The following is a 12,141-nucleotide window of genomic DNA, read 5'->3' as shown; positions in this document are numbered from 1 at the left end:
TGGATTTATTGAGAAGGTGTCAAAACTGGGTAGTGTGAAATTACCTCTAAAATTATGAAAAAGGGAACATGTACCATGCACTTTGGGTGAACTTAAAGTTTAATTATATTTACATATATTTGACTCATTTAGATTAATACACCTTTTTTAATATATACTTGAAATGTCTGTAAACTTATTCAACTTCTATATCATACAATATTCACATATCATTTATAAAAAGCTAGAATGTTTATAAAATCTATAAATATCATGAGATAATGAATCAATAAGGTTTTGTGCTTTATCATAAACAGTTTGTCCAAAGTGGATACAATCTGCTAAAATTTTTGCTTATGAGAATGAAATGAAGATGTGGAAGTAACTTTAATTTATTAAGTATCTGTAATTCATTATTTTTAGGAATTTCGGATTTTTCCTGAAAGTGAATACGTAAAAGATCAACAAATATCATTTCCTAGACCAATCAAAGCAAGATACGTAAAATTAAATGAATCACTTGCAAATCTAACACTTAAACGACGACGCTTAGATTTTATGGTGTACGGTTGTAAATTGACAAGTAAGTATAAAGTTTAAAGGATCACTTTCTTTTGACAAATTGAATAATTGCTGCAAACATTTGGAATGAGGCTATAATTTCATCATGAAGATGATCAAATTTTCACTTTTCTTGTTGCTATTTACTAAGTTACTTTGGTTTTGGTATCTTTATGATAAATGTATATTACAGAGAACTGTTCTGTTTTGTAAACAGGTATCATTGACCTTACAAGCAACAGTTTATCTGAAATGCTACCTCTAGATCAAGAATTGCGATCCGGAAACTCATCATTCATTAGAAATACAAGTGTTGAGGAATGTAAACATCTTTGTAAATCTAAAAATGGTTGTAGTGTTGCCAGTATCAATGAACAGAAAATTTGTTATCACTATATGGGTAGTGAACTTGGGATTTGGAAAAATACTAAGATTACAAACGGCAGTCAATGGTTTGCTAAGCTACAAAATAATGGTAAGTCATTCTTTCGTCATGAAATAATTTATCATTTTTTCACCTTGCCAATATAAGCGGTCGATATGTCTGTGGCAGTATTACTACTCATGTGCGTGTATATTGTATTTTCTTAAAAAGATTAACTTATTGTTATTTTTCGAATGAAGGCCTCAGACAGAAAATGTTTGTAAAGGCGATTGTTAATATTATTTTTCTTTAAGTTTTAACACAAATATAAAAAATGATTGAACTCAAACATTTTAATTAAGCATGTACTGTATAAATTGACTACATACGAAAATATGAAAAAAAAGAAAAAGTACAGAAAAAATGATTCGGTCAAAAAGGATATTTTAATGATTTCTAGGTCAAGTTCGATTATAGGTCTCTTGGGTTAGAAAATTAGGTCACTCAGCCCGAAACTGAATCAAAGCACGGAAGGCGCTGAATTTGTTTGGGTCTCAGAATGTCAGAAAGGTGAAGGTTGTGAGATTATAAACCAATTTGGTTTTGTAAAGTGCCACCAATGCTTTCCAGTGTTTTAACTGTAGTAAATTGGCTATAAGATTAATTGCAACACTGATAGTCAATTCAATGTTTATTTGACTTAAAATTAAAAAAATGAGTTGCCTCTACTGGGATTTGAACTCTAGACCTCTCGATTCAGAAGCGAGCGTGCAAACCCCTCGGTCACGGTGAAGTTATATGTTGTCGGCCTGAAGAAAACCATATTACTTTAAATTAGTGTTTGTATCTCTTTTTATTTCGAAGCTAAACAGATGTAAATAATCATGGAGCTTACTGTAAGCTTGTATATCTATAAAGAATGAACCAATATCAAAATCTTCGACTATTCGGGAACTACTTTGCTTGAAAATTAATGCGCTTGTCATTTGACAATCTTTACGCATTGATCTCCCCTGAATTTTTCGGTGTTAGTGTACATATAAAGGGAAGTAACCGCTTCAAAAAAATGGACTGCTTTAGGTAATTGCAATTAACAGCATTAGACTCTGAAATTTCGCTTCCATTATTTGTTTGGTCTGACAACCCAACCAAATAAAAAACCTTGTAAACACTTAAGAGGTTACTGTTTGATCCATTTAACCTGTAAATAGATCTGAAATATTGTTTTGATGATTTCTAGGTCAAGTTATATGGTTTACCTTGGGTCAAAAACTAGGTCATACAGCCCCAATATGAAGAAATCTAGTTCACTCTCTTCATGCTAATGTTCAAATAAGAATACAACTAGGACAATATCTCGTTTTTGACCACGTTTGCACGAAATCAAATGCAGCAAATCAAATAATATATTGAAGCTTATTTGTACTTCTAATTTATTCATGATTTATTATCTGTTTATAAGTATATTCCACCAACTTGTTTCATCATGTTTAAGTGACATTATATCCAAATTTGACGTCAATCAGACATAAAAGATATGAAATGGCTAACTTATCAAGTTTAATCAGCAGTTGTCATAATGTTTTATATAGAACCATGACGCTCGTTAAAAAGTTGAAAATTTGTGTAATTGTATTCCAAATATTGTTAACCCACGCAGGAAGAAACTCACTTGTTTCAAGCATTTAATATTAAGATCATATTTAAGTTCTACGTGGGCTGTATGATAAGTTTTAAGCCTCTGGCTATAATTCTTTCCTTTTTAAACCTTGTATAAAACTTGACTAGTTTAGGTATCACACGTGTCATTTTAAACTAGGTCAACGCACCCGCTCAAGGTGCCAATTCAGCAATGTTTGAGATCAGTATTGTAGAGTTTGAATCTCTAGTTCACTCTCTTCTTGATCTAGCCCCTAGTGTTTCCATTATTAAAGCGTCAACTAAAAGGACAACGATTTTGATTAAAATGTGTTCCAGCTCATTGTTGCTATATTTCCTAAGTAAACTTTCTAGAAGTGGATCTCCAAGCAGAAAATTTATGTCTTTTTGGCTACATCGAAATGTATGCGCAGCTTTAATGATATGACATTATCTTGGCGTGTTATATGACGTCGTGCTGCGGGGTACGTTGATGCACTGTGTTTAAACTACATTAATACGTAATTTTGGGGACGTCCTCGGCCGAATGGTTAAAGTTGATGACTTCAAATCACTTGCCTCTCAACGCTGTGGGCTCGAATCCCGACAGGCACTTTGGATTCTTTCATGTGAGGAAGCTATTCAGCTAGCTTACAGAACGTCGGTGGTTCTACTCAGGTGCCCGTTCGTGCCTGAAATAATGCACGGAAGGTCACCTGAGGTCTTCCTCCACCACTAAAGCTGGAACGTCGCAACATCACGGGGGGGGAATCACGTGACTTTGTATAGTAATACCCACGAGAAAATGGCGACTGCTGAGCCCCGGTAAGTACCTTATTATGTTAAATTAAGGTGACAAACGTTTCTTAAATCAAACCAAAACCTAGCGTATCATATGCGCGTTAATTTTCTTCAAATGACAATAGAAAGTGCATTATCTTACGTTTTGTGGTTTTTGAGAACATTGTTTGAATTGGTTGAAAATTGCACATTCAGCGATAGTAATTCGCACGAAGCGATATAATTTGGTACCAAAATAAAGGAAAATAAGCTTACTTTCTGCACTTAAGACACAAAATCAATCATTTTATTGACATCTGTTCTTGTAGAATTCCATATAAAATATATTTTCGAAGGAATGTAGCCTACAATTGTCTTTGCAAGTGTATAGTAAGTAAAACGAACAATTTCTGGATAGTAAAAAAATCTGGAAACAAAGTGATCCCTCGGAAGCATTAATCACAACAAAATTACATAAGAATTGCAGACTCGGTTTGATTGAGTCTGTACATGAGGGATACTGAAGAAGTGCAACATCCCTCACGCCCCCTAGCACCGGCTTGAGCGGTACTCAATTCTCAACACTTAATAGTGCTGGCATGAGCGGTACTCAATTCTCAACACTTAATAGTGCTGGCATCAATGATCCCGAAGGACCAGAAAAATATAACAACACTGAAGTGAAGTACGGGGCAACTTTTTACAGCTGCCACACAGCACTTGACACCTGCTGTTGTGAAGTATAAAAATCTGGAAACAAAGTGATCCCTCGGAAGCATTAATCACAACAAAATTACATAAGAATTGCAGACTCGGTTTGATTGAGTCTGTACATGAGGGATACTGAAGAAGTGCAACATCCCTCACGCCCCCTAGCACCGGCTTGAGCGGTACTCAATTCTCAACACTTAATAGTGCTGGCATGAGCGGTACTCAAGTCGCACTAAAACAAAATAGTAAGTTTCACGCACAGTTTCCATTAGCATACATATACATTAAAAGAAAGTTAAAGTCCATATGTAAAGAGATAGAAAATACTTATTTCAATTATTGAAGATCAAATATTTCACTTTTTGTCTATAGAACGAATGCTTAATTGGTTGTAATCATAATATATCAAATGAACTTTTGATGGGATTTGATATTACAAGGCTCAGTGTTATTTTTCTGTTGCGATAGTAGTTCTTTGACCTCTGCAGTTTCGGGTGTGTCATGGCCCTCATTTTACTGTAATTAGAAAGAAGATGAACAAATATAATTTCTGTTAATTGGTATGGTGATGTTTATTAACTGAATGCTGATGTTTTTATATGGTGGTATTTGTTACTTAATTTATGAAAATATATTGAAGAATTCGCAAGAACAAAATAACTTCTTACAAAAAAAAAAAAAAAAAAAAAAAAACAACAACAACAATGATACAGTGATACAAGTTATGATTAAGGCACATTGTGCCTCAGAAATCCATATTGTTTTAATTCTTTAGAAATATCAAACATGTGTTTCATAATGTTTAAATAATGGATAAAACGCATGATAGAATTTTATTACAACTGAAAAAGGTTGCGCTGAACATTAAGTGATGTGTCGTTAAGGTAGCAAAGTGTAAACAAAGTAGTATTTTGACTTCCATACGAAATTCCTTATTCACTAAAGGTATACCATTTTCAAACATAACCAAAGATGCAAAAGATAGTTTGAGTATCTAGCAAATGAGTATGTTTTTGGAAACTGTAACAAGATACCAAAAATAAACAGATATTTAAATAAAATAAAAATGATAGCATTTAAGAGGCATAATTGACCTTTAAAGAAAAACGAATATTTGAAATCAAACGGTCAAAGATATTTACACTTTTTAAAGTGAAGGCAAGTGGAATAAAAAAAATATTTACATAAAACAATCTTAGATGCTGGGTTTCAAATCACACCGTCAGTGTCGGGACACCTGAGTTACAGCACCGACGTTTTGTTAGCTAGTTTGATGAAAGAATTCAAGGACTCTGGTCGGACTAGAATCCATAGCGGTGAAAAGCAGGTGTATAAAAATCAGGGACATTAAGCACTCGGCCATGGACGTCCTGAATATCTTATTTACTTACTCTATTACAAACAATAAGCAAGAGTTTACGACGCAACGCATTTGCACATGGTAAGAAAATAAGCGTATAGTAAAACATAACGTTTAAAAAAAGTTCTTGGGTTTATTTATAAGTGTGTGTGTGTGTGTGTGTGTGTGTGTGTGTGTGTGTGTGTGTGTGTGTTTCATTTTACGCCTTTTTCCAACAGTATTTCAGTCATATAGGCGGGTAGTTTCCTAACCATCGTTCCTGGAGAGTTACACCAGTACTAGACTACCTTCCTCCGCGCTAAACTACCAAAGCATCTCCCGGGGATCGAACCCACGCCAGAGAGGTAACTGGAGTAGAAGTCATCGACTCTAACCCCTCGACCACGGAGGCGGTTGGGTTTATTTATAAAATCTGCCAGTGTATAAAAGAATAAATTTAATAAAAACTTGTTATACCAGTTCTATGATGGCACTAAATATCAATGTGATATGGCGAATGTCTTCTCCTTTGCGTTTTTGGTCCAGATTGCAGGTACTGAAAAGTTAATGATGGTGTTGTAATATTTCCTTCTGTACAGTTATTTCTTTATATAGCTTTTTCTAAGGATAACGGATGTGGGTCCAGTCTAACGTGAAAAGTGGCCAAGTGTAACGTACATTGTTGAGTATCAATGATAATGTCTCATTTAGTTGTTTTTTAAGTTAAGTAATCTTTTATGAAATTATATGAATATGAATACATGTATTATGAAATAATATGAATTATTATTAAAATACTCTCTCAATATTTGTTTCTCTGTCACCGTAGACGGAACACACTTGCAAATTTGAAACCAAATAATTATAAAATAGTTTCGTCACATTTTAGTAAGCTATTGGAAACTGTGCGTGAAACTTACTATTTTGTTTTCGTGTAACTTACTATCCAGAAATTGTTCGTTTTACTTACTATACACTTGCAAAGAACATTTGTAGGCTGCAGACCTTCGAACAAAATTTTATATGGAATTCTACAAGAACAGATGTCAATAAAATGATTGATTTGGTGTCTTAAGTGCAAAAAGAAGGCTTATTTTCCTTTATTTTGGTACCAAATTATATCGCTTCGTGCGAATTACTATCGCTGAATGTTCAATTTTCACACAATTCAAACAATGTTCTCAAAAACCACAAAACGTAGGATAATGCACTTTGTATTGCCATTTGAAGAAAATTAACGCGCATATGATACGCTAGGTTTTGTTTTGATTTAAGAAACGTTTGTCACCTTAATTTAACATAATAAGGTACTTACCGGGGCTCAGTAGTCGCCATTTTCTCGTGGGTATTACTATACAAAGTCACGTGATTCCCCCCCCCCGTGAATATGACCTATACTGTGTCGATGTGACGTAAAACAAAAACAAAAAATAATAATTTTTTTTTAAAAAAACGTAACATTGATTGATATATATTTTCTTTTTGTACTTACTCATAAATACTTTATTTGTTTGTACATAAATTAATTTGACACGGTACTACGTCGTTACTACTTCCCATTAAACCAGTCTACTAACTTATCTTACAGCCTTCGTATGTTTAGATAACCCGACAAAAGCGTGGCGGAATGCGTTCCCATGTAGACAGCCTTCTTCAGAGTGTTTTTCGTCCATATTTTGTTATTTGATATTAAATACTTTATTGTGATTATAAATGGCCATATCAATTCACTCGTATATGTCACCGAACGGCTACAATAATATACACATGTTTGTCTGATATATATTAAATCGCATTCGTTGAATATGTAAAGTTGCAGTTCTACTCGGCTTAAACGTTACAAAAGGATATGCAGCTTACGCAATAAGGGTGCGTTAACTGGAGATTCTGGGGATAAAAAATGCTTGCACTTGAAATAGCGCACTACAAGTTTACTTAAGAGTAGAAAAAGAAAATTGAAATAAACTTTAGTTATTAAGGAGCACTTTGAATAAAACACATTTTTGACTTTGCATTGCTTATTTTCAAAGGTTAATTTACTTTTCTTTATCAATATTATAACAACGTAACTCGAGGCATAACAAGGTTGTCTGAGGGTTTGGAAGGCTGCATATCATCACGGTAGGGAAAATGATTATAAGCTAGAAATTATTCAAAAAAGAAATTATATAGAACTATTCATCATGGTTGTACGCAAGGTCTATCAACCCTCGAGAATGACAAATAGCCTCGTGTTTCAGTGCTCAAAAACTCTCCTTTATAATTCGCTCTATATTGCACTGAACTGGAGCATTAAGGAATTATTGAATTGATGATATCATTATATCATTTGTGCTTCACGCAATATTGCATTTCAATGCAGTTCTGTTTGTGGAAATCATACCAGGTTTAAGATTTTGTTTCCGTATTTTTTATTATTTTACCAAGTGAATTATCTTCTTCCTATCAATATGTTTTCTTGTTAACACAGTATCTATGGTATCCTTTCCGATGGCTTACCAGAAAGAATCGTTTTTTGGAAACGTACAGTACATAGGCGGCGTCTCTATAATAACATCACCCAGTTACCCTCTAACGGCAATTTTAGACAATGTAATTCTTTGGATTGTTAATTTTGTACCAGGACGGTTTGCCAAATTTATTTTCACAAATGTTTCACTATCTGAGGTATGCATTCGATGTTTTTATTACTAACACCTTGGGTTCTAAAACCTTTCCAATATAAATTAGTAAATTCATTATTTTATCATTTGTAAGATTTACGTTTTTGAATTAATAATGGCCTGAGACATACCTTGTCATGAGACGACTTCTTAACTAATTTTGAGCTTGTATCACTTTAAAGTCAATTTCGTTTTGTAAGTAAACATATAAATACAACTTTTCTGTTGTTGAATATGGGGAAAATGTTAAATTACAATGTGTTATAATGTAACTGACTTTACGTTAACACAGTGTTGTTCTGACAAAACTCTGCTGTTATGTAATCCAGTGTCTTTTTTGGAAGTTTAAATGTTTTCATATCGTACTGTAAATAAGAATTTGATTTTTTAGTTCAATTTACATTATTTTCATTACAACTTAATGCCCTGAAGTTAGTATATTTTCTTTATGATAATTAACTGCTAAGGTAGTCAAGATTGTTTGAGAATTGCTTCATTACATGTTCTATTTTTACGCAGTGTGAACTCATTGTTAAAACATCGATATTTGGTAACAAAGGATTTAGCATTGACGCGTGGTACAACGAAAAGGTATTTGTACTAGAAACAGATAAAAGGCTGTTGTTCTTATCTGCAATGCCAAAGACTAGATTGCCACCAAAGATAAAATTTCGGGCCATTGTTACTGCTGAGGGTAATTTTAATATTACTTTTTCTCGAATTACATGTATAATAACGATTGTATTATGATTAAAAAAAGAGCCAACTGCTACCTTCCAAGTTGATATTTGTTTAATACTTTAGTTTAATTTACAACTCCAACAACTTGACAAAGTTAAATTCTTTGAGTTATAATCAAATTTTCTTTTGTGTCGGTCTTGTTTGCGTTTGTATGAGTAAATTTTAATCAGTTTTACGCTTTTGTATCTAGCTAATTTAATCCTTAAATGCTGTCCGTTCAGTTTTAAAATACGAGTATATTTCTGGTATTTAAGAACGAAAAGGACAATTACCAAGTTTTTCATTCTTTTTTTTTTTTTTGTTATAATTGATTTGTTAGTGTCATCAATGTTGTATTAATGATCAGCCATAATAATTCATTATAATAGACAATTGTTTGTACATTTTTAAAGTGCCACCTTAATTAGATTAAAATGATAAATGCAGCTAAAACTGGGATGTAGTTTAAAGACATAAAAAAATCACAACGTATGAATGACAATGAACCTCTTACTTTCACAAAAACTAAACCTTAGTCACCGTGTGCTTAGGTAATCTAAAAGTGAAAGTAACTTTCCTTATATGTATTTACAAGTTTAAATACAGTTAATAATAGTTCCTACATGCATGTTTTGGCAAAATAATTGTTCCAATTACGGACAGACACGACTTTTTCCCCACTTTGCCTAGTGCATTGGTTCATCACTATGAATTTGAGTTAGTTTTGAATAGTTTGTTCATTAGATGCTCCCATTGGACAAACTAAGTTAGCCACACTATAATGAAATACTATATAACGCTACAATGTCGAGCTGCCATTGAGAGTGCAGGCAAACGAATGAAATCTTGCTTCGCAGATTACGTTACCTCATGTATAACCGCCAATGATTATATATCTCATCTCAAAGAATCAAAACATTGAGGCTTCCAGCAAAATTAGACTATCTCTTTCATTACAAGCGACTGTAAGAATATTATAAGTGTCGAATGAATTCTAGTACCGGTAGATATTATATCACTCCCTGTGCAATGACATATACATTTACAATGAGATAATATCTAACAACACATTTACCACACCTGAAGGTGATCATGAGAAACATTGAATTCTTGATTCAAGTAGTGCTTATACCATATAATACAAATACAATACACTCGTACCATACACGTTTTCAAACTGTATCAAGAATTCAGCTGCTCTCGTGTAGGTATTAATTGCTATAACACTTAACATTCGTTTATAGTGGAGTGAGAGTGGTGAGTGTGAGTGTAGGATTGTAAATAAATGTATAAGTATTATTTAGTATTGTATTTGACTAACTTGTTGTTACAGTACATTACATTTTGGATAATGATATATATTTATTTTCACATTAGACACCTCTGCGCTAACGTGCGATTACTCTATATAATATATGATTTTAATGAACAGCCTTCCCCATACAAAATATACATAACAATATTATGTAACAACTCATTTTAATCTGATTATTATTTACATGATGTATCATATCATAAGGGGAATCATCAAAGTGTATATGACACGATCAGAGATAAAATTGTTGTGTCAATCAGAACACGATCATCAATAAGGTTATCTCAATGAGTTTAATCTAATCAGCTATAATACGGTAATATGTGTATTATCTATAAACAAATCATACAAAGTACAAACATATCAGATATGCCAAATATAACTTACAGGACCTTAGCTATGTCATTTGAATGTTTGCATTCAGAATCTAATTGCGCTTAGCATTCATTTGTCTCTATAAACTATCGTTATAGGGGAGATTTAAAATAGAGTAGATATTTTTTTCACATAAATTGACTTTATAAATTTATAATTCAATCAAGTCATGACAACTTAGCGGTCAGGATCCTACTTTTTAGTAAATCTGAACATAAAAGTGAGTTAAAAGCATTTCATGCAAGTTACTAAGAGCGTTTCAAAAAGCGTATTTAATTTTATCAAGAACAGGTTACTAAAAAAGCATGCCAAAACAAAAATTATTTTATTTGAAATTATTCAGTTTTTATTGTGCTCCCACATAAGGGGGGATTTAGATTCACCCTTGCACATCCCACAGTCCGTCCGTCTATCAGGACGAACATCCAATGCTCTATGAGCTTCATTCCGTCCATAATTTAAGTTAGAAGAAAATCCCATAAACCTACTGGTATATGTGGTAATTTTACTGGTTTATGGGAAAATGCCACATAAAGATGAAAGAAAAAGCACATAAACCACAAATATTGGCATGTCCGTCCGTCCTTCCATCCGTTCTCTTTTGTGTCGCGCGTACCTCAAAATTTATTTGACCTAGAATCATGAAACCTGACAGCATGTGTAGTTGTGCACTTGGGTATTATCGTGTGAATAAATTTAGTATTTTTAGAGTTATTGCCCTTGACTTAGTAAAAATTCGCAATTTTTAACTTGTGTTGCACATAGCTAAAAAATTATTTGACCTAGAGTCATGAAACTTTACAGGAATGATGATCAGCATGTGCAGTTGTGCACCTGTGTATTTCCGTTTCGATTAATAAGACTTTATTGTTTCAGCATTAAGTATTTGAAAGACAATATCATTTTTCCACAATAAACTTTTAATTTTCAATATCGAGTTATAAATGATAAAACTACAAATTATTTTGTCAAGTAGGTGTCCGTTTTAAATGGCATTTTACGCTTGACACCGTTAAACTTGATACAGTTATATGCGAGGCATGAGTTGTTTCAATAGTATTGTAGAATATTTTCAAAGATTTAGATCAGATTATCGCATTGAGTTTTCCATAGACTTGATGCATTTCTTAAATTTGTGCATCTTTACGAAAGTGTGATTGTTCTATGATAATGAATTGCCTGACACATAAACAATATCTTTTCAGAAAATGACTTCAAAGGGGTTACCACTCCCTGGTTATATTCAACTTTTCTCTTCTCTCCACACCACTGACACATTTTTATATTTTTTATATATTTTTATAATGTTAATGTCAAAAGCAAAAGTGTTCTTATAGAGCAAGAAAATATTTCATTTCAACAAAAACAAAATATATGTTATTTTCTTTATAATAATTAATTCAAATATTTGTAATCTTAAAACCTCATACCAGAAGTTTATTAAAACGATGCTTATTTGTACAACTGACATCAGACAAAAATTCACAAATTTTGTTGAAACAATTATTCACTCATGTGTGTCCGATCGAGGCCGAGTTTACTTAGAGCGTAGCTAGCCAATATGAATTTGTTATTCGAGTTCATAAACATCTTTATCTTTGCCAAAAAATATAAGGTTGATATTGAACATACAGGAAAATTTAACAAATTATATAAGTTATTATGACGAATTAAGTAAGACGTTCATTTTTATCTG

The 12,141-nt window shown here is 32.7% G+C and overlaps 1 protein-coding gene across 1 annotated transcript in view; it reads left to right on the top strand.

Moving 5' to 3' along the window:
* Positions 1–402: 402 nt before the first annotated feature.
* Positions 403–12,141, top strand: part of LOC132753212 (uncharacterized) — a gene marked incomplete at its 5' end in the record, with an annotated part of 55,516 nt that continues 43,777 nt past the window's right edge. The window contains 4 exons of the mRNA XM_060743655.1: positions 403–562; positions 758–1,015; positions 7,843–8,039; positions 8,555–8,729. Coding sequence (XP_060599638.1) covers positions 403–562; positions 758–1,015; positions 7,843–8,039; positions 8,555–8,729 — 790 coding nt within the window. The remainder of the gene's footprint in view (positions 563–757; positions 1,016–7,842; positions 8,040–8,554; positions 8,730–12,141) is intronic.

Source organism: Ruditapes philippinarum, unplaced genomic scaffold (genome assembly GCF_026571515.1).
Source record: "Ruditapes philippinarum isolate M1 unplaced genomic scaffold, ASM2657151v2 ctg9616_1_1_1_1, whole genome shotgun sequence".
Taxonomy (NCBI): domain Eukaryota; kingdom Metazoa; phylum Mollusca; class Bivalvia; order Venerida; family Veneridae; genus Ruditapes; species Ruditapes philippinarum.
This window is presented reverse-complemented; position numbering and strand designations above follow the sequence as displayed.